Genomic DNA, 26715 nt, shown 5'->3' on the forward strand with positions numbered 1-26715 from the left:
TTCGTCGTTGATCCCATGAAACTGGTCAATGTCCAGGGTCTTCCTGTGTCTGCTTTTGGCTAGGCGGTAGATCTCATTCTCGCCTTCTCGCGTGTTCAGCTTCTCGTAGATGTCATCGTAGTGGGAGCTTCTGGCTGTCGCTACTGCTTTCTTGGCTGCCTTTTTGGCCGCCTTGTACCATGCAGAGCTTCTCGCTGGTCTTGTCCTGAAGAAAGGCCTTGTAGAGCCGTTTCTTCAGGTGTACGGCATCTTGTACTTCCGGTGTCCAGAGCCATGTATCTCGTTCGATGCGTCTCCGTCCTGGCTTGGTGCAACCAAGCTGTTGGCAACCGGCAGTGTGAACAGTGCTCTTCAGCATGGACCACGCTTCCTGTGGCCCGTCGACCATCTGCGGGAACTGCTCCGGTTTGATGAGGGGTCCCGCCATCTTCTTCTGGTTCCACCACTTGATTCGTGGCTGGTCTGCATTTCTTTTGTCAATCCTGGTCTTGGGCTTGCTGATCCTGATCTTCGCCATCAGCGGCCTGTGCTGACTGCTCGATTCGTGCGGGTACGCCTTGGCGTTGAGCACGTTTTTAGCGGCTCTTCGTCGTGCGATGATGTAGTCGATCTGTGTGTGGTGGCTCCCGTTTCTGCTATGGTAGGTGAGGAGTTGAGATTCTCGCCTAATGAAGCAGGTATTCGTGATGGTCATATCATGGGAGTCGGCAAAGTCCAGGATCCTCTGGCCATTCTCATTCGTATCGCCTGTGCCGTGCCCACCGTGGCACTGGTGTCCGTTTTTGTCCCGCCCTACATGACCATTCAGGTCACCCGAGATGATGATGTCGTCTTCGTGTGGGATCTGCCTGAGTTGGATGTCGAGCAGTTCCCAGAAGGTATCCTTCTCCTCCTCGTGACATCCGGTCTGAGGGCGTGGCGGACAAGATGTGTAGGCGCTGCCTCTCGGTCGCTACGACGATTATCATCAGTCGTTCTGTGAGGCGCTTAACTTCTGCGACGGAACTTTGCCAGCTTGGACTGACAACCACAGCTACACCGCCGCGGTTTTCCTTACAGCTGGTGTATATGATCTTGTAGCCGTCTATAGTCGTAGCCTTGTTGCCCTTCCAGCGAGTTTCCTGGAGGCAGCAGATGTCCAGCTTCCTGTCCCGCATGGCCCTGGCGATCTCGGTCGGCGTCCAGTCAGCGAATCCACGTTCCAGGTGGCCACCTTGGCGTCTGGCAGTCCTCTGTTCCCCACTTGCGTTTTTTCACACGGCCGTGCTTTCCGTGTGGACCATTTCGTTGATTTTTGGCGCAGGCCAATGGTCTCCTGCGCCCGTCGGTTCCCCGAGCGGTAGCATTGGACGTGTGTTTTGTAGTGGGCGTTTCCATCATGTTGATGCGGCATTTGAGTACTCCAGCCGGCCTGTCGCGTGGGCCTGTCGTCGGAGGGTCTGCTCTCAGTTACGGTCAGCGTTTGGCGGCTTCGGCGCATCCAGGGACACCACTTGGAGGTGGCAGACCGCTCGTCCCCCGGATTAATGTGTTGACTGTTATGGATTTATTATTGTAGTATTGGTTTCTGAAATAGTAGAATGTACTAAGCAGAATCTGATTGGGATTTAGGTGTTATTTTAAATTTTAATTTAGGGGAATGATAGAAAGGCATCATACTCCGATTAGTGATTCCAGGGGAAACTATTCTTTTTATATTGGAAATGAGACAGATGTAAATGGAGAAATGGACAAAAGATATAAAAATATTTTTCTTTAAAGCAAGATTAAATATATAAAACAGAATTAAGATGAGGCAAAAGTGGAGAGGAGTTATATAATAGATATAGAATGGTAAACAAGATAGGTAATGGTATATAAGAAGAGCATGAATTCAATTGAAGTCCATACAAAAAGAGGTAATCTGGGGCCAAGTTACTTTCTAAAAGAAAGTTTTATGTTTTTATGTTTATGTCTTATGTGTGTGTGTTCAATTAAGAATTAAAAAATAAAATCTCGGAGGAAGACTAGATGAGAACAATTATAAACAAGCCAGAGGAAAATATAAATGTGATGATTGAATAGCAGATAAATTAGAAAGGAAATATGATTGAATAATGATTAAAGAGAAACAATGTGGAATTTGGTAAAGGGAATTTATGTGTTTATATGGAAATGGGATAAATTATAAGTATGTGATATAAAGCAATGTGTTATCTGCCTTGTAAAGATTTACAATGGAAAGAGGTTTTATGTTTTTAATGTTTAATGATGTTTTGTTTTGTTTTGTTTGTTTGTAAAATCAATAAAACTTGTTTTTTTTTAAAAAAAAAGAAGACCCAGCCAATCAGCTGGGACTTGGGAGACACAGAGTAGTTGGGTTGGGGACAGTCAGTATTTGCTGGTTCTCTGCTCAAAATTTCCTCTACCAGTTCTTTAGAACTGGTCAGAACCTGCTGAATACCACCTCTGAGGCAGTTGTGCTTTTTTGTTTTTAAAGGCAGCTTGGGACTGTGCAGTCAGCAGGTTCCTGGCAGAGACAAAGAAAGGAATAAAAAGACCCCATGCAAAATTCGTTCCAACTTTACATAGGCTAATGGCACATTGAGGAACAGTTGCAAGGATCATCATCAAAGAGTCAGGCACTCAAAATCAATCCTGGCTGCATTTTGATATGAAACCAGCAAGCATGGTCTACATTTGCCTGGTTCTTTCCAAAGTAAATTTTAAGAAGTTAACAGGAAGGGAGACTTGTGAAGCTATCAAGCAATCTTTACAGAGCCTTCTGCAGGATGCTGCATCTGTTGGCAATGAGGAAAGTTGCCAGTGGTAACAACAAAGAGCTCACAAATGCTGCAGAGCCTCGTTACACATGGAAAGGTGTGTTGGTAAGAGAGAGGTGATTTCAGCTGCCCCATAGCTGAGCCAAAATTAATTAGCTTGGCTGCTAATCAGAGATAGTAGCATGGAAACACAGCTCTGGAATAGAGGATCTGAAGAACTGCAACAAGAACTGGCATGGAAGCACCTTGTATTTTGTTTTGACCTGGCTAATTCAATTTCCCTTCTTAGCCAAATCACTTTATAGACCATATCAACTGTCTTTAGGGAGCCACGGTAAAGGTGAAGTTGACACAGTCAGGTGTGGTAGATATAAACAAAGTGTAATAAGTTTTGGTATACTTTCATGGGTTGTTAGCCACTATCAGATTGTTATTCTAAATTACATTGGTGGATAGTTTGGAGGGAGGAGATACAGACAAACATAATTTGAGAAGGGGATTGTAAAATGTGAGGTCACAGAATAATATGGCTATTTTTCTAGAAATTTAAACAATATGCTTATCCAGTGTTTGTTTTAAAATTACTGCCTCTCTTAATTTAATCCATGCACCAATTCCAAGGGGGTACAGCTATACTCCATTATTCTTCACTGTGAAATGACTACTAACATACATCATAGCTTGCTTTACTTAAAATTTCCCACTTGCCTGTTATTTTCCAGAACACAGCAGCAAGAAACATGGGACCTAGAAGATACAGAAATATTGCAAGATGTAAGAAATCACGACTTGATCAGAAGAGCCATCATGAAGAGGTTAGGCTTCTCATAGAAGTGTAGTTTTCTTCTGATAAAATACCTTGGTGTTTCAACCATATCATTCCAGAGGAGCCTGCAGCTAACTGATTTTGTTAGCTAAAATCAACATTGCATGTGATCTTTTTTGTGGTCTTCCTACACAATTATCTGCTGCTGTTTCTGTTGCCAAGAGTGACCCAGGTTTGTCCTTAGAAATTGGTGATCAACAATAGTGCCTGCTGAAGTAAATACACAACATCCATTATGGAGGCAAGGCCTGCTTTCAGTGCCCCGTAGCTGATCTGATAGAAAGCTGCAGTATTATGCTAAATTACTCAATTGTATTTCATATTTACTCTCAGAATGCTCTGGACATTTTTAAAGGCTGAAGCCACAGACCAGTTTCCAGTTTAAATTAAACTAAACAAACTAACAGATTAAAGCTGGAGGAGGAGGATAAAAGGCAGTTTTTAGGACCTAATCCAAAGCATAAACCCCATGGCAATCAACCAACTGATAAGAAAGAAGGGAAACTCAACTACGAAGCAGGAGATGTAGGAAGTGAACATAGGGGTCAGTCAAAAAGGACTCATATGCCAATCCATTATCGCTCAAAATATGAGGAACAAACAGGGCAAATTTGAAGTCCTTGTACATGAGGGCAGATGTGACATTGTTGCCATTACCCAAACTTGGTGAAACCCATGTCTGGAACGTACTGCTAGAAGGATTTAAATTGTTCAAAAGAAACAGGCTTAACAAAAGAGTAAGGGGAGCTGCATTATATGTAAGAGATATCTATACCTCTATAGAAATGCAAAAAAGGATGAAAACCTTCATGAATGCATTTGGGTTAATATAAAAGGAATGACATTGCTAAAAATATGTACCACAAACCAGCCAACCAAACAGAGAAAATAGATGAACTTTCTGCTAATCAATTAATTAGACTTTCAGAAAGCATATCACAATAAAAATGGGAGACTCTTAACTACCCTGGCGTCAGTGGGGAGACAAACAGGTCTGAGAGTTAAATCTAATATTGCTATTTACATGCAAGTCTCTTGATTTGAATTGTAGCAAGAAAATGTTATTGTGTCTATGAATACAAAATCCATAGTTTTTGAACAATGGAATGCAAGTTTTACTCCTTTTTCTTGTTACTTTATTTTCAGGAGAAATTCAACCAAAGATGTGTCTAGCCCAAAGGAGAAGGTAACAAGCATATCATGCATATTAAATATCTTACTTGTCAGCCTATTATTTCAGTGATAATGCTCAAATGACCATTTTGATGCGTTAGTAACCACTTTTGGATTCTCTGCTATACCTCCTTTACTAAGTACCCTTATTGAAGAAATGAAGGACTTAGGTCCTCTCAGCCCCTTGTGTATAGGGCTGCATACAGATGTACTTGTACTTTGAAAAATGTATCAGGACAAGATTCAGCAGTCCATCTGCATTTAAAAGACAAAGCCCAGTTCTTTTGAAGACAGTAAAGTCCATATTTTGGACAGAGAGGATGGCTGGTTTGAGAGAGGGGTCAAAGAAGCCATCTATGTCAAAACTGAGCAGCTCTCTCTCAACAGTGGAGAGGGATATCTATCTCCAGTCTACAACACAGTCCTTTCAGCAGTTCCAAGAAGGCTCCATGCCCATTTGTACTACTCAGGTGACCCTGACGACACAGATAAATCTCCAGGTGGCCACAATGACATCAATGAAAAAAAACAAGAAATCCAGTTGCCTCTTGAAAAAACACCTTTGGGACAACTATGATCTGGATGACTGAGAATCTCCATCTGGCTGGAGAATTCTGGGAGTTGAAGTCCACAGGTTTGCTATAGACATTGGGACAGAATGTACCTTTGTACTGCTAAATTTGTTCAGGAGCCCTGCATGAAATAATTAGTCAAGGAGTTCTTTATTTTTAATATCCAAAGTTTAATGTGACAATATTTTAAAGCAAGAGTTCATTTTCAGGTAACTTTTTCTTATGTTCTTTAATGATTTCTTGTTATTAGTGGCAAAGTTATGTCCGACCCATCGCGACCCCATGAACAACATTCCTCCACTCCTTCCTGTCCTCTACCATCCCCTGGAGTCCATTTAAGCTCACACCGATTACTTCAGTGACTCCGTCCAGCCACCTCATTCTCTGTCGTTCCCTTCTTTTGCCCTTAATCTTTCCCAGCATTAGGCTCTTCTCCAGTGAGTCCTTCCTTCTCATTAGGTGGCCAAAGTATTTGAGTTTCAGCTTCAGGATCTGGCATTCTGAACAGCAGTCAGGATTGATCTCCTCTAGAACTGACCGGTTTGATCGCCTTGCCATCCAAGGGACTCGCAGGAGTCTTCTCCAGCACCATAGTTCAAAGGCCTCAATTCTTTGGTGCTCAGCCTTCCTTATGGTCCAACTTTCACAGCCATACATTGCAACTGGAAAACCATAGCCTTGACTATACGCACTTTTGCTGGCAAGAGTATCTTTAACAATACTCTTCTCCATTTTACATGGATGAGATGCTTACTTAACGGCTATCCCTTTTCAAAAATCAAAGTCACATTGGTTATTTCCCAGTTCTTGGGAATAGAGGTATCAAGCTTGAAAAAAAGTGTCTTTTTTTGCCACAGTTAATTCAGTACTTTCAAGATTGAAGGAACTGGGATTAAGTTTATTGTTTACAGTTGAATAATATCAGTCTTATCTATGAATTAATTAAGCAGATTAATTAACTTTAAGTATGGGTAAGGCCTGGCCTAGCCTTGACAACTACTGCCCTTTAGATTTTAACAGACAGTAAAGATCAGTGATTACTTGTCACATATAAGAAAACTTTCCAAGTAGCAGTAGGTACTGCCTTCTTACTTCATACCAAGGTGAAATGGTTCATTGGGTGATGACTCAGTGTGTTGAATTGATTTTTTTCAGTGTTGATTTATTCAAAAAGTATGGTTCAGAACAACTAGAGCACAGTGAATCTAGATAAACAGTTAATAAACTAGTGCCACTGTTCCTGTACATTTTTACATGATTTAAGCACATTTGGAATATTCTACTGTAGCACTTGGTGTACTCTACTTTAAGTGCAGTAAGAGATTTCCAGAGATTAAGAAACAAACTCCTGGACAATCTCTAATACTCTGAATGTGTCGAAATGGAATCTATCTTTCAAATATTGCATTATTTTATTCTGAATCAAGAGTTGGATTTTCTACAAATTACAACAAATTACATTTGGGGTACAGATAATCCTTGAGTTAACAACCAGAATCGAGCCCCAAATTGATGTTGCTAAGTGAGACATTTACTAAGTGCCTTTTGCCCCATTTTACAACTTTTCTTGACACATGTTAAGTGAATCACTGCCATTGTTAAATTCATTACACAGTTGCCAAGGGAATCTGGTTTCCCCAATGACTTTGCTTGTCAGAAAGTCGCAAAAGGGGATCACAGGACCTTGGGACTCTGCAATCGTCATAAAAATGAGTCAGTTGCCTAGTGTCTGAATGTTGCTTACATGGCTATGGGGATGCTGTAATGGTCATAAGTGTGAAAAGCAGTCACAAGTCACTTTTTTCAATGCCGTTGTAATTTTAAACGGTCACTAAATGAACTGTTGTAAATTGAGGACTACCTGTATTTTGGTAATATAGATATGCTATGCTATATTTAGGTTTGTTGGATTCACATTGCTCTGAATGGTCAGTGAAAAGTATTCTTTCCAAAAAAAACTATAGGTAAATTGTAGTGTTTCCTGCCTTTGAAATTTACTTACTTCTAATCTCTCTCAGTCTAGATCATGCCTCTCGTCAGTAAAATCCAGAGTGAAACACAATCCCACCTTTGAGAAGCAGTTTGATTTTGATATCCCTGTGTTTATGTGGGAGCAGCACTTCACTCCTGAGACTTGGGGGAGACTGAAGGATCGCAGTGTTCCATATGGTTGGCGTGATGTGCCATATCCAGGTATAAGAATCATATAGCGCTTCAGTGGTAGAAGATGAGGCTTTGATGAACGTTGCATCTTGTTGGATGCATGCAGTTGGACCAAATTGTTTGATAGTTGGCCTAACCTTATTGCTGCAACAGATGTCAAAATGCTTAGCAGACAAACCAGTGTTCATGATTCATATAAATGTTCTGAGAGTTTTAAACTTTCCAAACTTACAAGATACAGGGCCAGGAGTTGCATATTACAATATGGCTCCTTCAGGGCACCCCCATTCCCTTTTACAGATTTTAACACAGAAGTACCTTGCCTTGAACAACCGTGTGTTTTTTTTTTTAAAAGAAATTGATGCTTATCAGAACTGATATTTTCATTTGAAATTAGATAGATCACAGTGGACTTCCACTCCTACTATGCATCAGATACTACATTAAAGATTTAAATTGCTCTTTGTATTAAAGATGAAGTCTGTCATCATCTGTGTCTGCATATGGATGTAGTTTTCTCTCAAAAGAGAAGTCATAGGGGCAGTGTTTCTCAACCTTGGCAAATTTAAGCTGAGTGGATGACAATTCCCAGAATTTCCCGGTCAGCATTATTCACATCTCAAAGTTGTCAAGAAGAACTGCATAAAGGTCCATGATTAAGACAGCAGGAAAAGGTGGTTAATACTTTTTGTATTAAGGGCCCCATTGCCCTTAACCAAAAATCCCTCTCTCAATAAAAGTTGCAGCTTGAGTCCTTAAGGACTGCAGTATAAAGGATAAGGTTTAGCATCCTGGGGTGTACAAATTCAGATTCAATCACCTTGCAACTTTTTAAAACTTGTGAACAGTGAGTTAAATATGTTCCGTGGAACGTCTTGTAGATTAAATAGTAGTGGGGCAAGGTAGACTTGCATTCATACAGCTTGTGCCCCCAACTAAGGATCAAAAGAAGGTGGCCAAGTGTATCTCGACCTGATGCTCTGTTGATGTATTGGTCATTGGATTCTGGGAATTGTAGAATAGCAGGCATTATTGTCTGGGGTGGGTGAATGTAGCTTGTCAAATCAGATGGCTGGTGGCTGGTTGTAGCATACAATTGAACCTCTGCACCTTTTGTACACGTTGATGTGTTGATGGGTAATGTGGACATCCCCTTGCCTGTTTTAATCTCCCTGTGGATGCTGCTACTTATACATCCATAGACAAGAAATTGCGGGGGGTGGGGTGGGGGGACGACTCTCAAACCATCTATTTATGATTCCCTAAAATGAGAAAATAATGTGCTCAACATCTCTGACACGTGGATAGATTTAGTTATTAGGCTTAGGCAAGAAATAAACACATTGCGTTTGATACATTTTAAATCTATATATCACAGAGGGATTGCAGTGCCTCAATAGCCCATTGTGAAGATGCACAAAAGAAGTACCCAACTGAGCAAGTTTTGCAGCCATTTTCGAATATCCTGATGTGCCAGTTTGACCCAAATAGATAAGAAGAGCACTATGGTTAGGAATACACCGTACCTTTGGAGCGTGATCGCTGTAGTTTCTGTGCCCAAGGGGAAACATATTTTGTTTATAACGTTACTCTGTAAATTCATTTGACTGGAAAAACCTCTTTATCTATCTAGTTGCAGCATCCAAAAGCTTTAACATATTGGATTGCTTAGCACCATTTTTATAATGTTCATGCAATCTGGTTGTTTTTCTTTAAAAGCTGAGATCTGGGAGGGGAGATATCACAATTGGAAATGCTGGTACTATCCATGTCTTGTGATATTTGCCTGTATCAAAGGTCCCAGTGTCTTTCTGATGACTAGCTTGAAGAAAAAGGCTTTGACACAACCCACTCTATTGTTGCCTCTTCCCAGTGACTTCTGGGAATTATCTTGCTTCCTGCCCCATGCCCAGTCTTAGTCACTTGTCAAATATCTCTGGCTGATGCCGTGCATCTCTTAGAGGGGAGTGAGCAAGGGACATACTTTGAATGAAGGAGAAGTGAAGCAGAGTAGGATTAAACTGGCTGTAGAGAGTTTTAGGAAGACCATGTGAGAATCCGCAGTGTGTCTGGACTTAGAACTTGGTAAAGGATCAGTTGCAAGGTTGCTACTTTCCCAGACATTTCTTGTGTAAAAGTTATTTGTGACTGATGTACAAGAAAAAGAGCTAGCTCCAGTGCCAAGAAAGAGTAAAAAAAAAAACAAATTCTTTTCACCACCACTCCTTGCAGGACCTCATGCTAATTCAAAAGGAATTATTAAAGCAGTAAAGCTAAAGTTCAGCGTCTGACATTTTAGAAGCAGGACTGAAACCATTAATCATTTTTGAGACATATAATTCATCAAAGATTGTTACTCAGTCCTAAAAATATTTCTGACACAAAAAGGCTGTTCATAGTGGACATCAGTATCAGTATATCTTTTGTTTAGTAGAAATAGTGTTACCTTCATTAAATATGCTCAAACTGTATTGTTCAGTCTACAACATAGATGTATCTGTATTGTATAGATTCATGGATGTCTTCAAGGGTCACATCGGAATTAAGTGTTCATTTCAACCATTACTCACACCATCGTTGCTTAACTACTTCAATATAACAAAATAACAGAGTTGGAAGGGACCTTGGAGGTTTTCTAATCCAACCCTGCTCATACTCTTTCAAACAAATGGCTGCCCAATTTCTTCTTAAAAATCTCCAGCGATGGGGCACCCACAACTTCTAGAGGCAAGCTGTTCCACTGACTAATTGTTTTGTCAGGAAATTTCTCCTTAGCTCTAGGTTGGTTCTCTCCTTGATTAGTTTTGGCAGCTGCCAAAAAAGCCAATTGAATCCTAGGCTGCATTAACAGAGGGATAGAATCAAGATCACGGGAAGTGTTAATGCCACTTTATAATGCCTTGGTAAAGCCATACTTGGAATATTACATCCAGTTTTTGTCACCACAATACAAAAAAGGTGACCAAAACTGGATGTAGCCTAGGAATGAATTGGCTTTTTTGGCGGCTATAGCACACTGCTGGCTCATATTTAAATGATTGTTCACTAGGACTCCTGGATCCCTTTCACCATTACTGCTGTTGAGCCATGTACCATCTATTCCATATCTGGACATTTGTGTTTTCTTGCCTAAGTGTAAACCTTTTCTGCATATTTCCCTTCATGTAGATGTAATTCCGTAAGGACTACACATTGAGTGTGGTTTGTCAGCCAGTTATGAATCCATCTGGTTGTGATGCTGTCTATCCCATGATTTTCTATCTTATCAAGAAGTAGGTTGTGATCTGCTTACTGAAGTCCAAGTATACTTTGTCCACAGCATTTCTCTGATCTATTAATTTAGTTATTTTGTCAAAGAATGCAGTAAGATTGCAATGGTCAGTTTTTGACGATCCATGCAACAATCTCAACTACAAACAGAGAGGGATAGTTCTATCTTGCAGACACTGCATTGGTTGCAATGGCTCAGTTCAAGGTTCTGCCTTTGATCTAAGTAGTCCTCAGTTTATAATGGCAATTGGGACTGGAATTTCTGTGACTAAGTAATAGCACTTAAACTTACATACTGCTTCACAGTGTTTTACAGCCCTCTATAAACAGTTTACAGAGTCAACATATTACCCCCAACAATCATTTTACTGACCTCAGAAGGATGGAATGCTGAGTCAAGCTTGAGCCGGTGAGAATCGAACTGCTGGCAGTTGGCACAATTAGTCTGCAGTACTGCATTTTAACCACTGCACCACCACAGCTTTATCAGTGCAGTCGTAAAGCACAACTACCTTGCTTAACAACAGCAATCCCTGTAGTTTTGGCTGTTGTCATTAACTGAATCCTATGGTTGTTAGGTAAGGCAATTTTATGCGGGCTTCTTACAACCAAATCAGTGGACAAGCAAGCAGAACATTTCAAATCCCGGGCTGGCTGGCAGGCAGATAAATGACTGCTTCGAGGTGGGATAGGGAGCATGGTGGAGCACTAGAGGTGCATTGTGGGTCGGAGAGGATGTGCAAAAGAATCCTAGGTCAGTGAAGGTGTGGCACAGGCCAGAGAGGGTACATGGGGCTGTTTAGCTGGTGCGCAAGCATAGAGGGACTGTGGGAGGTTATGCAGGTGAGGGGAGACTTATCTCAGTGACTTGCACAACCTCCCCTGCTAATTCCCCCACTGACTTTCTGGGGAAGCCGGCAGGAAAGGTTACAAACTGTGATTGAAGAACACGACAGCATGGGAACCAGTTGCCAAGCACACAGATCACAAACATATGATTCAGGATGCTGACATGACAGAACTCCAAGGACCAGTCATAATGTTCACTGCCATTGCAATTTCAAATGGTTTCTGGATAAATGATCATAGATTGAGAATTACCTTATAGAGCTCAGTACAGTACATAACCACAAAATGGTCTTTCTCTCCTTCAGATTTAGCCTAAAATGTCCCATTTCCAAATGAGATGAAAGGTATGGAGTCCTCTGAACAGCTTGTACCCAGCTATTAAATTGAGTGTTTTGCTTGTCTCATGACAATTAACCTCAGTGTAGTGTTCCCTCTGCTTGCTTCTCTTGCTGCCTTGAATCTGTAGTGTTTTCATTCTCTCGCTGGAACTTTTTCCTAACTTGCCTCATTGCATTGTTTTAATCTGCAGTTATTGCATCCACGTTGCAGCTTCTCACCGAGTCTGTCCACAGTCAGCTAGTCGATGAAACCAAGTTCCTTAACTGTTGCATCTGCTGTGCCGTGGTTGGGAATGGAGGAATTTTGAACGGGTCTCGCCAAGGGAAGAAGATAGATGCTCATGACTTTGTCTTCAGGTAGAAACCCTCTTCCTTTGAAAGGTAGAAAGACACCATTTCTGGGTGGTTATAGAGATTTTAAAAACCCACAAGATCCATGCTCTTAAACTTTCAGAATAAAATCTCCGACATTTGAGTTATTTACTTAGTTGTGGCTCGTTGACAACTATCAATTCTTAAGGCTTTGCTTCTGTTGTTCCTTGCAGGCTTAACGGGGCAGTCACCAAAGGTTTTGAGGAAGACGTTGGGACTAGGACTTCCTTCTATGGCTTTACAGTGAACACTATGAAGAATTCTCTTGTTGCTTATGCGGAATATGGCTTTACACAGATCCCACAGGGAAAAGTAAAAGCACAGCTACACTCTTTCCAATTGCAGGATTGAGGAGTCCTTGGTGCTCTCTGAGTTTGCTTGTTTTCTTGCAGCCGTTTTATAACCCTAACTAGGTTACATCATCAGTGCTAGTAAGGAGTGCGGTTTGCTGTCAGTTTATATTCTGTCTGTGTGGGTGAGGGTGATCTTAGGGATTTGGGGGTTGGGCTGTTTACTGATGGCTGTTTGTTAGTTTCTGCAATGAAATACCTGCAAGAAAACAAGCAAGCTCAGAGAGCACCAAGGACCCCTAAATTTTAACCCTGAGCTACAAATATTCTCCTTAATTGCAGGCTTAGACTAAGATATTATTAACTTAAAGTCACATTTGCTTTAACATGAGTAGGTGGTTTTGCAGATTATTGCCCGTAGAATACTTTTCAGTTCAGGAAGGTTGAAGCCAGAACAAATGCTTTATAAGAGTCTTTCCAGCTTCACTTTTAAAAATCTTGTATGATCTTCAGTGGTAGGTTTGATGCTAAAACAGCATCAATACGAAGATTTCCTGAATTAAGTCAACTATTTAAGCATATGTTAAAGCTTTCGAAAACAATCAAGATTATAGCTATACAGTGCCCACTAAATATTTATTGTAGAAGGAGTAAGAACTGGGAACAGAGATACAAAATGGTTTATCTGGGAAAAGGTATACATAAATGGCTGAAATTATACATGCTTAAACTGCAACATATTTTCCCTTGTCAAACCTCATGCTTACATTTCCTTCTATGTTGGTTGTAGGATGTACAGTACATATTCATTCCATCAAACATACGAGACTACATCATGCTTCGATCTGCCATTTTGGGCAGTCCTGTCCCAGAGGGCTATGACAAGGGTGATATGTAAGTAATTCTGTTTGCGTGATTCTTGTTCCTCTACCTCATGGTTATGAACCACATACAATGTTATTTTAATGTTTTTAAACTTCTGGTTCAGCATGTGACCTCACCAAGACCTACTGACTACACAAATCCCCTATAAACAGAAGAAGACTGAAACCCGCTAAACTCCACTGAAGATGTTACCTAGCCTGGTAACGAAACATTTGGAAACCAACCCACAAGCTCAAAAAATAAACCCTCACCCACAACACCTTCTCACATTTGGGGATTGGATTATGCTAATCCTAATCTGCACCTTGTGTTATGTTCCTCTCCCTTTTCAGAAACCTCAACTATATTAAAAAAGTTTCCATCTATAAAGCAGATTAAACTGTAGGCAACCCACTACATTTTTTTAGATAGAATGTTTTCTATACAACAGTGTCACATATACTAACATAACTGGAAAGTGCATCACAGAGACAGTTGCTGAAATGGATATTTCTGTCTTTGATTCACATATAATAATAGCACAACACATGCCTATGTAACATGCACAACTCCCCTACATCCCTTATAAACCTTCTTGCTGACAGCACAATTTATAGAAAGAAAGGTGCAAGAGGATAACTCTCCTTGCATGCCATGCTATCCTCTCTTTTGTGCCTCTTTCTTGAGCTGGAAAAAAAGTGTGATTATTGAAGATGATGTCGACAAAAATTTAGCTAGACTGGGCAAGCTTGGTGTCCTGATAGGTCAGAGTGAAGGCCTCCATGGGCAGCATCGGAGGTCCCCTTTAACATTTTGATACTATTAGGCAAACCATGTCCTGAATATTTAGTCATAGTTTTCTTTTCATGTGAACACCTACTGTTTCAGATTTTACCAAGAGTGCTATTGTTTAATTGCTCAAATTTCTTTCCAGATATGGGGTTAATTGAATAGCTTAATCACAGAAATGTTACTAAAGCTTTTTCCCCCTTTTGTTTCTTTCTATAGCCCTTGGAAATATTTTGGATCTGAGACATCTGCGGGGAAATTCAAGTTGCTGCACCCAGAATTCATGCATTATCTTAAGGAAAGGTGACGTTTTTCAGTTTTTTATTCCTGCAACAAAACTTGCTGTTAAGAGCAGTTGATTATTTACTGAGTAGCCATTTATGTGTGAATGGTACCTTTCACATACTTAGGGCAGGGGCAAGGCTGAGAAGGGGATGTAAATATTTTGTTGACTGGTGCAAACAACAGCATAGAAGCAACAGCAGCATAGAAGCATGTATACTATATACCAGTTCATCCTTTAGGTTTCCAATATTTGGGTTTTGTTCAACATTCCTACTCTTTTTGACCTGGAAACTCTAATGATATTTGAAGAGTGTTTCCCCAATAAAACAAACATGAAAGCAGGCATTTGAAGGCGCTCCATATCAGATTTTGTCAGTTTGGAAACCTAGCATGTCAAGGAGATATGTGAAACCTTTCTATTTGCCAGTTTCTAACATGGAAACCAAGGAAAAATCAAAGTATTCTGATTTTTCCAATCAAAAATTCTGCTGAACCTGCCTCTTTCTCTTCCCAGGTTTTTAAAGTCAGAAATTATTAATTCTCAGTTTGGTCATCTCTACATACCCAGCACTGGAGCACTTATGCTTTTAACAGCGCTACACACTTGTGATCAGGTAATAGTTCCCATAGTGACAACTTTTCCAATTTTTGCTAGCTAACAGACCGTGAGGATTTAAAAAATACTGGTGGGGTGAATTGGTACTTTACGAAAAACAGTGAAACAACAAATGGCAGCCCTATCTTTTGCTTACAAGGTGCACTAATTCCATTTGTATGCTTTGGAGGAAATGGGAAAGTTGCTTGTTTGTTTTTTATTCCAATCCTGTGCCATTTGGGCATCTGCTTCATGCTGGCTGACATTTCATCTGACATTTTGTTTCTCCAAGGGAATTCCTGGCCGTGTAAAGCAAACCAGCATGAAGGACTTGATCTCTTGGTCCTTGCCTGTCCCTCATTCATCCTTTCACTTCTTCTCCTTCGTTAGGTCAGTGCCTATGGATTCATCACGGAGAATTACAAGTTGTTTTCGGATCATTACTATGAGCAGGAAAAAAAGCCCTTGGTGTTCTATGCCAATCATGATATGTTACTAGAAGCCGAGCTATGGAAGAGCTTGAATCGAGTTGGCATCATTAAGCTCTTCCAGCGATGAAGATAAGCTGTTCTGTGGTGAGGGGAAACAAAGGGTGCATCTTCCCTTAACTCTCTTTGTGTGAGAGCTCTTCTCATGAAGAGGAGCCCCTTTTTTTGTCTCCAAAAATGAAACTGATCAGCAGCACACTCCAAGCACATTGGACATAAAAGGACTCTGGGAATCATTCCCACTGGATTTGGTAAAGACCGATCCATCTGCTGTTAACAACGGTGCAGCCAGGAGATGCAATCACATTACTGCTGTACAGGAGCATCTCAAATACGGTTTTGTTTTATTTATTGTAGGCAAGGATTCTCCTATGCTTGCATACATTATGCAGATTTGGGCGTCAGTCCACTATCCTCCATTTAGGACGCATCCAGCTAATCAGTGCTGAGGACCACAGAACTGTGCTCATAACTATCATTATACAGTCTTAAATGCAGAAGTCCACAACCATTGGATAGGTGGTTGTGGCTCCTATTCACAAACTCAATAGGGCTCCTATTCACAAACTCTGCATGGCCTGCATCCAGGGAAAATGGCTTTATTGAAGGTGAGTAAGTTCCAGTAAAGTGAATCTAATAGTTGTTTTAGTAGGAAGGGACATCTTCGCCAATCTGTCTTGGACTATATAGATCTCTCATCCATCACAAATTTGAACTCGGGGATCCTTTGAGGCGTACAAATATTGGCCCCCTTCTTTTTTCACAATCAGCTGCCATGGTACTGAGTAATTCTTCCATCTCCACAGTAGGAGATACCAGCCTTCTAACTGGATGTTGTAAGACTACTAAATACTATAAAATTCAAAATCAATCTGTGCTAAGGACGTTGTGGGCAATACCTCTGTAAATGTTTCAGTAGCCTGGAATTCTCTAAAGATGAATTATGGCTTGGGAAAAGGGATAGTTGCAGATGCAAACCGAACCAATTCAAGTGTTCTTATTAAATGTATTTATATATATAAAGTAGCAATAAATTTGAGTGTGTTACTGTTACTCAAATGATTAATTTTATTTTAAGAGGTGGAGAACACATGTTTTGACATCACTGGAATATCAAAAAGCAAACTAGCCTTCCAATGAATAATTAAAAACATCCAGTTTAGTCTAGTGATTAAGGCACCAGGCTAAAAGCAGAAAGCTGTGAGGTCTAGTTCCACCTTAATCACGAAAGCTAGCTGGGTGACCTTGGGCCAGTCACTTTCAGCCCACAATATCAAGACTCCGACAACAAGCTGGTCAATCCCTGTCATAATCAATGGATCAACACTCAATGATCTTAAAAATAAAAAAATTGACCCTGCATTTGGGAGAAAACACAAGGAAGAAAAAACGGATAAACAAAGAGACTAAAGGATCAGGAGGCAGAGTATTACAGCAAAGCATTGTGGGACTGTGGCACATGGTTATTTTCACAATATGGCCTGTTAGTTATCCTTTGTTCCAAGCAACCTACTTGCCTTTTTAGATGGCAGCACCAGAGTAGGGCTATCTTAGCCCTCTGCCAATGGCTATTATAACTAGCCCTACCAGATATTGTAAAGAAAGTCGGAAGTTTCTCACTTTTCTGGTCTTTAATTTTTCCTTACTTTGGAGGTTGGCACCTATCAGCCCTTCAGCTGATCTGTGTTAGGAATGTCTGTATTAGTACGGTGTTATAAGGTTACAGTAATAGAATCTTGCAAGTCTGGAAGTGCCTCCCCATTCCTCCTTAATGAGAACCAGAGTTGTCTAAGATACTTTCTTAAATTACTTTTCTGCCCTAAACTCAAGAGTTCATTTATCTGACTGGCCTTGGCAGTGGCTTTTTCTCCTATTCCTCAATATTATTCCTACTGCCCATCACAACACAAGTTCCAGCGTATCACTTCTTGCACTCATAGGGGTGAAAATAAGACCAGTCTAGGACTCCCATCTCAGATGGAAATCTTTGAAAGCCCAATAGGAACCCTCAAAGGGAGATCACAGTAGGAAGGAGCTGGCTGACTAGGGTTACTGTCTTAGACCAGGTCTGACAGGGTCAGTTGGCTGGGTCAACTAGCTCAGTTCTGGAATACTATAATGCAGCTGTTCCCAACCTTTTTGGCTCCATATTGGCAGTGGAGGGAATAGTTTCATACATGTAATGTAATCCCACCCAAGTACAAATGAAGATTCACATGCTCCCGCATGCACAGCCCAGTTCCCAACAGCGGGAGTTGGGGGCCCTGCTTATAATGCACTTAACCACCTCATGAGAATTGCTAACAAGACTAGGATTTACATTTTCTAAATTTTTGGCAGGAGTTTGGATTGTGTCTTTTGCCTGTAGTCATGTTCCTTGCCATGAAATGGCAATAAATACTGTTGCCAATTTCACACAATCTCAATTGGAGACCCAAGGTCGCATGAGCGATTGGGATGCTGGGATTGCAAATTGCCAATAATTGTGATACAACAAACAACTGTAATCTTTCTTTTGTTCTCACTGTTCTTTTTGGAACCTAGCGGTTGTCCTCATGGGCCAACATTTCTTCTCTAGCTAATTAAACAACCACTAGGTTCCAAGAAGCAAAAGAAAAGGGTATTGTTGACACAAGTAACCTTGCAAACACCTCACGCTGGTGTTTGGTTAGAGAAGTGTAAACAGCAAATGAGAAGATCAGAATCACGTCTTTGTTCTGCTGAAAAGTAATGGCTTAGTGGCACAGGGTTGCAAGCACATAAGGGGAATAGGTAGATGTAACCTGAAACATTTCCCCACTTTGTATAATTGCATAAATGTTGAATGATCTTTGTGCTTTTCTTTTCATGGGGTGGAGGGTGGGAGAGAATAGAAGAAAATTGTCCTTCTGACTGAATTAAATAAAAAAGGCCTAGCTGAAGAAAAGAGGAGAAAAACTTGTTTTCCACTCATTATTGTAAAAAGAATGAGCAGACCCTACTCAGAAAAGGCACTCAGTCCTGCCCATTAGCTGTTTCTGCGAGTCCTGCTACTAAGATAAGAGCAAGCAATAAGAGAGCACTTTCAAGCCAGCACAGAATACCATAGCCACTGCCCTCATTATCACAAACACAAGGCTCTCAAGCTTGTCTGGAAGACCCTCAGGCATTGTCTAACAAGACTGAGTCTTCACTGAGAAAATTACTGGTTCCAACCTTGGTTCATGAAAGTAATAATTCATTGCCCCCTCCAGTCTGTAATACAAAAATATTCAACTTGCAGAAAGCTTAGGTAGAATAGCAGACACATCTGTTGTTTTATGAAAAGCTGTGCTGTAGAGTTGAGTAGCAACATCAACATGGCTAATGCCCAGTGTGCTCCAGAATTGCATTGCAAAATAGGGCCCAGATTCTTTCTGCCTATGGATGGCAAGCACTGAATAAAGGAATTATTGAAAGAATGGCCATCTCCTACAATTAATTATGTAAAACACTGAACAATGGGATGTGACACTAATTCACTTGGCTATCTCACCTCTAGGTCAGGGGCAGCGCATCTCTTGAATCCTAGTTATCTGAGAACATGAAGTGGGCCGAGCTTGAGGGCTTCCTTGATGGACCTGATTGGTAACAAACTACAGGACAAGAGAGATCTTGTGTAATCTTTTAATGGCCTCCAGCTAGCTTAAAGACTTGAAACCTTTTTTCAATAAGAGAAAAGGAGTCAGGCATTTTAAAACCAACAAATATTGCTGAAATGTATCCTGCTGTATTCTAGTCATAAAAAACAGCTTTCCCTAAACCTTTTAATAAACATATTAAAGCCTTATAGATCTGTTGATGATGATGTTATCCATTCAATCGTGTTCAATTCTTGGTGATTCTGTGGGCCAGGTCTCCCACATCATCCAATCCTGGGCTGCTTCCTTGAGTTATTTTATGGTCTGGCTGGTGTCAGCCTTGATAGTATCCAACAAGTGGTCTTGGGTGGCTTGATTTCCTTTTACCTCTTAATTCTTCCAAGCATAACTACTTTCTTCAGTGAATTCCCCCAGATACCATGGCCAAAATAAGTGAGACACAGTTTTGCGATTTTGCCTTCCAGGTGCATGTCTGGTGTCATCCGCTCCAAAGTCATATTCACAGAGCTTTTCTTTAAACAGGCAATTTATACCTAAGCTGTAAGAAATTAAGGGGTAAAAAATACAGTTAACACATGAATTTCACTCATCGCCCACTCTGACAACCTGAGAACATGCTACCAAGTCAGTGTGGCTGGATGCTCTGCAACACTACCAAGCTACCCCTGCTAACTACAAAAATGCAAAGAGAGGCTGCAGTCCTGGAATATAAAATCAAGGCAAGTGTTGCTGATCAAATCTTGAAAGCCAAAAGTTTCGGGACAGTTAGTACTGGAGTTTCCCTTTCGTGTGATCTTGCAGACCCCAAATGCGTCTCATCTCCAGAGGATCGTCAAACCTCAGAATCACAAATTAAGAACCTACACTAAAGAAATGTTCAGCTGTATTTGCTGGCATAACCCTTACATTTTTGTCTTGAAAAATGCCTGTGGCCTTTAAAACACAGGTAATGCAACAAAAGCAATTATGGTGCTTGTAAGGTACGTGTATCAAACATGGAATTTGCTTATACAACATTTGCTGTGAAAATGTATTCATTAGAAGCACACCCAGCCATGCATTTTTTAAAATACTCCATACAAAGCTTGAGGAAATGGCTTTTTGATTTTTCGGGTGGGTGGGAAGTGACCATGCCTTCTTTTCCTATACTTTTGGAAAGTAGAGAAAGACACGGAACATTCTTAAAACATTCCTTTTAAAAACAAAAGAGAATAAATACTCCTCCCTCTAGAGAACCCTAGGGAGTTAACTTCATTCCTTAGTTGCCTTGTTTTTATTTTCAATTTTTCCTCTTTGGAAGGGTAGAAAAAAAAGCTGTGGTGGTAGAAAGGCGTTCCTCACCCTTTCCCCACTTCTTCACCATGGCTGGAAAAAAGACACCAACAAAAGAATCTGAATCAAATGCGTCTCAGTGTATATCGCACCTGGAGATAGCAAACACCATCCTTGCAGTCTTGAACTTAGTAGTTCTGCTTCGGTTTTGACAAATCTAGTCTCTGACCAGATCATTTAATTTTGACTGTGCTATGAGATGAGGCTCACCAGACATACCCAGTTCAAAATCTGGATCGTTATCATTGTCTGTGACTGACTGGTGCATTGCAGCATCTTTGTCTGTTTCATCTAAGCTCCTTTTCTCTGGAGGGCTCAGTACTGGCAGATTGTCATGATATTGAACTGGCCTCAGACTGAGGTAATTGCCTTCCTCTGAGTCAAATGGCTGCCTAAATACTTCTTCTGGGTATGTATGTGTACTCCCCTTATATTGCCGCTATGTTTGCCTGTATGTGTGTGTTGGGAAGCACAGAACTGGCAGCATGTATTTTGACCCTGATCATTTGACACCGAGAGCAACATAAATTGGAGCGGCCAGTGGCATTCTGAGCTACTGCCCTATTGCCACTGAGATACATTGAGGAAACTTGGTTTAGGAATGTTTTTCTTCACAGATCTAGCCCAGATTTGTCCCATTCCCAGTTTTTTTCTGATGCCAGCTTCAACTATCCCTCCTAAAGTGATCCTGCCCTGTTTTGGAACTATTCAACCAACAGACCGAGCCTTGAAAGACCTTTTACATTTGTTTTCTATGTCTCCTTGAGATGGAACGAATTACCAAGGTAGGAAAAACTATGGAGAATTTCTGTGTAATCAAATGACATGTTTGCGCAAACAGATACTCTGGGAAACCTATGTTCCTCTCTGGGTCACATGACCAAGATGGGAAGGGCTTAGAACGGAAGAGCTGGCAACAGTCCAAGCCGCTGCTTCCAATGATTTCTTCCGTAAGGTTGCATTTGGTTTCCTCCACACACCCTAGCTGGACTGGATCTACTGTTAAATCCAATTTTTCTTTTGCCTGCCACATCCAGAGGCCAAATTTGGCTTGGCTCTGGTTTTAGAGAGTGATGCTGCTGACACCCAGATAATTGAAACCTTACTTACTGAATTTAATTCCACATTTTCACTGGATTAGGTAGAATAGAAGGACCCTAAGTATAAATGTCTTCCTTTATTTCAATAAATGGTAATGTATAATCTTATGACATTATTCCTGTATTACCATCACATGCTCACCCCCACAACCGGATTATTTGTTTGAATCGCACAAGACACTGGTCCTCAAGCTAGTCAACCACAATTTAGCATAGTTAATATTTGAAACATGTCAAAGTGCTACTCACATCCAGGTATAATCTTGTCTCTCCCATTCCCAGCAGGTATACATGGAACTCTGCTTCCAGGGAAAAATTTCAGAGGTGGTTTGGACTGCTTTTATTACCCTTAAATGCTGATATCGTTCTAAAGGGAAAAAATATAATTGCTGTGTTTATCTTGAGAAGTCAATTTAATCATTTGCAAAGCAACTGCTACAGAACACTACTCCCTGGTGGATAGCCTCAGCTGATATTAATTTTCCCTCACAGCTGAATTTTCAGACAGGGATAACATCACATCACAGGCTTGAGTGAATGAGTATCAAGAGAACTGAAAAGCAGTGAAGATCCAGCTGGAGAAATAAGAATTCTTAACACTGGCTGATCTCGGAAAAACTAAGGCAGGGTCAACTTACTTTGTACAAACAACTGAGGACATCTACCAACGGTACCTGGGGCCAGGAACTTCCCTAAGTCAGATGGTCATAAAACAGGATGTCACATGACCAGATTTATAACCACTCCAGCAAGTTCACTTGCTATTGGGTGAATTCCATTTAGTTACAGCGTCTCTGAGTTACGCGACTGCCATTTATGAACTCCTTTCAGCTTACTCTTTTGACTTTGTTGGAAACTGGCAGTGAATGTTAAAAATGATGATCACGTGCTTATCATTAATCGCAAAGCCAGTTGCCAAATGCCGGAATCACAATCACATGATCACACTGACACTGGAATTGCTGCGACTATGAGCATGGGTTGTTAAGTCCCACTCATTCAGCACATCGTTAACCTTGAACACTCACTGAACAAGTGGTTGTTAAATGAGGACTACCTATATTTGCATGAGGGACCAGGAAATCCCAAATGGATGCCTTTTGCTTTGTCTCGATGTAATTTTTAAACCCAACTTACTTGGTTTACAAATCATGATTTTATAAGGATTGTATAAACCTTCAATTCTATTTGATCAACTAACGACTAAAATACATGGCCCCGAACAAGCTGCCAGTAAGTCACTCAAAATCACGCAAGTGTAATTCAGGAGCAAATTAAGAGCTCTTAATCCTCAAGCAGCAAAGTAATATCTACACCTTATTGACTCTCCAAACAAAAAGAATGCATCACATTGGATGTGTTTAAAGAATATTCAAGCACATTTGCTCACATAAAACACTATTTCTTGCTTCTGATTAATACTTCACTATTTGTTATCTTCAGAAGGACTACCAAGTGTTACAAATGGAAAGGTTACTGGGTAACTAACTGACTAAGTGGAAAAGTTCAAGAGTTCTCTTGACCAGAGTTAAGTCCACTGAGCTCAGACTAGACTTCTACATGTCAGGCCAAAAAGAAAATCTTGTTTGGAGCAATTGGCCATTGGATTTTTTTTTACCAGAAGCATGGAGCATCACTCACATTTTTCAAATATTTGAAAATGGCAATTCTTTGCTTTAAGTGTCCGACTTTCATAACTGCAGCCCTCAAGAGCATCCAAGCGCACACCTACCTTGGAATGTAGATCAGAAGAGATGCATCACTAACACCCCTTTCTTCAAAAGGATTTTCTTGGGATTAGAGCTTACAATGAAGTTAAGTCCTGCATTCCTGCCTGGGTTGACTCCCATGACAAATAAATGCAACCTGAGGATCAGTTAAGACATATTATCAGAGACAGCTTTATTTTGACAACATTTGCTTTTAAATTTTCCAGGACTGAGCTTCAGAATCCACAATTCCACAAAAAGAATAACTTTCTCTTTTCAGACAGGGATAACTTTGTATCATCAGTAGCTCAGTTTTTTATAACTTTGATGAAAGTTACTAAACCAACCCCAATCTGTTTTTTTGAGCAGCAAAGAAATCCTAATACTGACCCCTAGTGAATTTTAAACATACCTCATGCATGCAAGCTGATGGAGTTATGTCTTCCAATCCACAGAGACTTGAGATGTTTCCATGTTGTATGATAATGCTATAATGTTAGGAAATAAATTATATTATTCATACTTGTGAACAGATACCCAAGACATGCTGGGAAACACAGATACCCTCAACAAGGCTTTTCCAAATTAATTCCCTTCAGGTACATAGAAATTATGGAATTAGTCTTATCACACAAGGGGGTGAGGATAGAGTTAAACTGAAGAATCCACATATTAATGTAGAAAAGTGTACAAATTATAAAACTATTCCCAAGATGAACAAAAGCCGGTCACCTATGCTGTGTAATCAATCCTCCTCCTCCCTTTTTCTTCAAAAACAAACAAACCATGTTCCTTAAGCTTTGAGGAATGATAGTTTCCCCAATACCGGTTTCAGTTAAAGGGAAGTCCATAGTTACAGAAAAGATAACCAGTGAAACCGTTTTTTTTCAAGTTAAAGAAACCTTTAACTTTGCATTTTATCAATACAGAGGTCTGCCCTCCATTTCGCTTTTGGAGACCAAGGGGGGCTATTATGGACCGGACCTGCGCGTTCCAGGGCGACTACGAAGCAGCAGCAAAGGCCATTCCGTCTCTGACTCCTGCCGTCTAATGACCGTCGGGATCTTTGCAATCGAGATCTGTCACCCCGAACGCATCATGCCACCATCAGAAAACGCCCGCGTGGCCGAGGTTTCCAGCTCCTAGAAGCGAAACTCTTCGAACCGTAAAAAATAACGAAGAGGCAGACGGAGCCATCGGAGCCAATTCACTTTCTCTCTCTCTCTCTTCTCTTCCCTCCCCATCCCCCGTCCTCACTTCGGGCCCGCATCCCCTTAGAAACAAAACTCCGCGAAGGATTGCACTGGATCCAGCCAGAGTTAATGCCTCACCCGCCATCACGCCACGCCGAACCACTCCAGCGGGAGAAAATGAACTCGCGCCTGCGCAAAATGGATCTCTACGTCCTCCGGTGCCGGAATGGAAGTCTCGTTCTCTCGCGCGCGACTCCAAAAACTCCCGGCAAACGCGTGGCTCCTTCAGTCAACGGGGAGGGGTATTTCGACCAAATGTTCTGCAAACCTTGGAAAGCGGCGGGCCTTTCTAACGTAGGGGTCGCTGCAGGAATGTGGTCGCTTCGTCTTCGGCAGACGTTCCTCTTTTTAGAGTGGCGCGTGTTCTTTAAGATTTGTCACGGGTGGGCTGGGGGTGGGGGCATCTCTGTTAATATGTTGCAAAAAATCCCACAAAGAACCTGGTGATAGCATAAAAGTTTGCTTTTTTATTGTGACATCAAAGTCTCCCCCCCCCGCCCGATCGCGGTTTATTTAATCCTGCAAGGCAACAACGGGTCTTCAATTCAATTGTATAGAATGTGAAGGAGGTGTGCCATCAATAAACAACGCACCTCAAACTGAAAATTCCACATCATTTATGATCGTTATGTTCATAACGATTCTCAGTGCAGATTCTTGAAAGGCTGTATTGTACTTAAAGCTTCATTGCAAGAATTGTCCATGTATTCCTATTTTCTGCTTCAAATTCTTTAAAGTGATCCAGTGGAGATGATCTTAATATCCAGGCAAGTCCCCATGTAAATAGAGATAAAGTTTTAATGCAGTTGTGGCTAAAAGTTAAGATCTAGTTCAAGTTGAGCCTTCTGTTAATCCTTTAATCTGCTTTAGTGGTAGGAAACTGACTTCTCTGACTGGTAAATAGGCTATTACAGGTAGTCCTCGACTTACAACAGTTCACTTAATGATCATTCAAAGTTACAACAGCACTGAAAAAAGTAACATGGCTATTTTTCACATGACCCTTGACGCATCCCCATTATCATGTGATCAAAATTCAGATACTTGGCAACTGGTTCAAACTTATAACAGTTGCTGTGTCCAAAGGTCTTGTGATCACCTTTTGCAGTCTTTTGTCAACAAAATCAATGGGGAAGCCAGATTCACTTAACAACTATGTTACTAATCAAGTGCAGTGATTCCCTTAACTGTGGCAAGAAAAGTCGTAAAATGGAGCAAACTCAAATGTCTCACTTAAAAACATAAATTTTGGGCTCAATTGTGGTCATACATTGAGGACTACCTGTATTATGCTTATAGAAGTCTCTCAGCAAGAGTGACCAATTCCAAAGTATATGAAACTATATGAAATTTGGAGACACAGAATACATACAGTGAGGAACACTAGATGTCCAAGTGTATTCTTACAACATTCTTGAAAGCCAGAAAATAGATGGATTGGGGAACATAGTTAAGTTTTCAGGGTTTTTTCCCCTTTTCTTTCTGAAAAGCATATTTTAGACTATACTATAGTTTTCACATTGTTCCCTCCTCCTTGCAGGACTGCCTTTCTTCTAGGCAGTTTTTGCCCATCTCACCAAATTCTAGGGGAGAAGTCATGCCCTCGATCTCTTCTATCAAACAATCTTGTTGGACTTCATAGTGGCAACAACTATCTCCCCAGATTCCCACAAGACTTTGAGGCCAGACAGGATGGTATCTTACACTATGCATACTTTATAGTTTCTCTTTGGACACCAGTGTGGGAGAGTGTGTATGTTTTTAAACTTATAAACACACACCCAAACGAAAATTATTCTATCACAAACAAAAATTATTTGCCAGCTTATGTTGAAAAATAATACATTATTAAAGCCCCATCAAGCAATTGTGAGAAATGCTAGCAGCACTGAAAGATTTTAATTTTTAATACAGTAAATATTGATACGTATAACCCATAAAAACTTCTTTGGGGGTTGTCCATAATTTATAAACGTGGGAAGAGTTCTAAGGGAAAAACATTTAAGAAACATGGCTCTGGATTATTATAACATTTTGCTATTTTCATTTTGGATACATTTTACCA

At 40.7% G+C, this 26715-nt stretch overlaps 1 protein-coding gene, 1 long non-coding RNA gene and 1 other non-coding gene across 4 annotated transcripts in view; 1 reads left to right on the forward strand and 2 right to left on the reverse strand.

Annotated features, from left to right (window-relative positions):
* The window catches only part of ST6GALNAC2 (ST6 N-acetylgalactosaminide alpha-2,6-sialyltransferase 2), a 39120-nt gene extending 22431 nt beyond the window's left edge, over positions 1 to 16689 (forward strand). The window contains exons 2-10 of one of the 2 annotated variants that reach the window (XM_026702054.2): positions 3485 to 3577; positions 4735 to 4774; positions 7352 to 7526; positions 12145 to 12310; positions 12499 to 12637; positions 13406 to 13509; positions 14488 to 14571; positions 15068 to 15167; positions 15539 to 16689. In XM_026702054.2, the coding sequence (XP_026557839.2) occupies positions 3485 to 3577; positions 4735 to 4774; positions 7352 to 7526; positions 12145 to 12310; positions 12499 to 12637; positions 13406 to 13509; positions 14488 to 14571; positions 15068 to 15167; positions 15539 to 15706 (1069 nt within the window). In that variant the 3' untranslated portion in view covers positions 15707 to 16689. The remainder of the gene's footprint in view (positions 1 to 3484; positions 3578 to 4734; positions 4775 to 7351; positions 7527 to 12144; positions 12311 to 12498; positions 12638 to 13405; positions 13510 to 14487; positions 14572 to 15067; positions 15168 to 15538) is intronic. The other variant, XM_087924794.1, reaches the window with a different exon arrangement.
* A 2578-nt stretch (positions 16690 to 19267) lies between these two features.
* On the reverse strand, positions 19268 to 24825 carry LOC113437178 (uncharacterized). Its single transcript, XR_015741801.1, has 5 exons — positions 24729 to 24825; positions 23810 to 23885; positions 23421 to 23554; positions 21938 to 22055; positions 19268 to 19794 (listed from the first exon to the last, which is right to left on the reverse strand). It is a non-coding gene; the product is annotated as an uncharacterized LOC113437178 (long non-coding RNA).
* On the reverse strand, positions 23627 to 23709 carry LOC113437262 (small nucleolar RNA R38). The gene has a single exon (XR_003374204.1). It is a non-coding gene; the product is annotated as a small nucleolar RNA R38 (small nucleolar RNA).
* Positions 24826 to 26715: the final 1890 nt, after the last annotated feature.

Source organism: Pseudonaja textilis, chromosome 2 (assembly GCF_049901715.1).
Source record: "Pseudonaja textilis isolate UNSWEBS1 chromosome 2, rPseTex1.2, whole genome shotgun sequence".
Classification (NCBI taxonomy): Eukaryota; Metazoa; Chordata; class Lepidosauria; order Squamata; family Elapidae; genus Pseudonaja; species Pseudonaja textilis.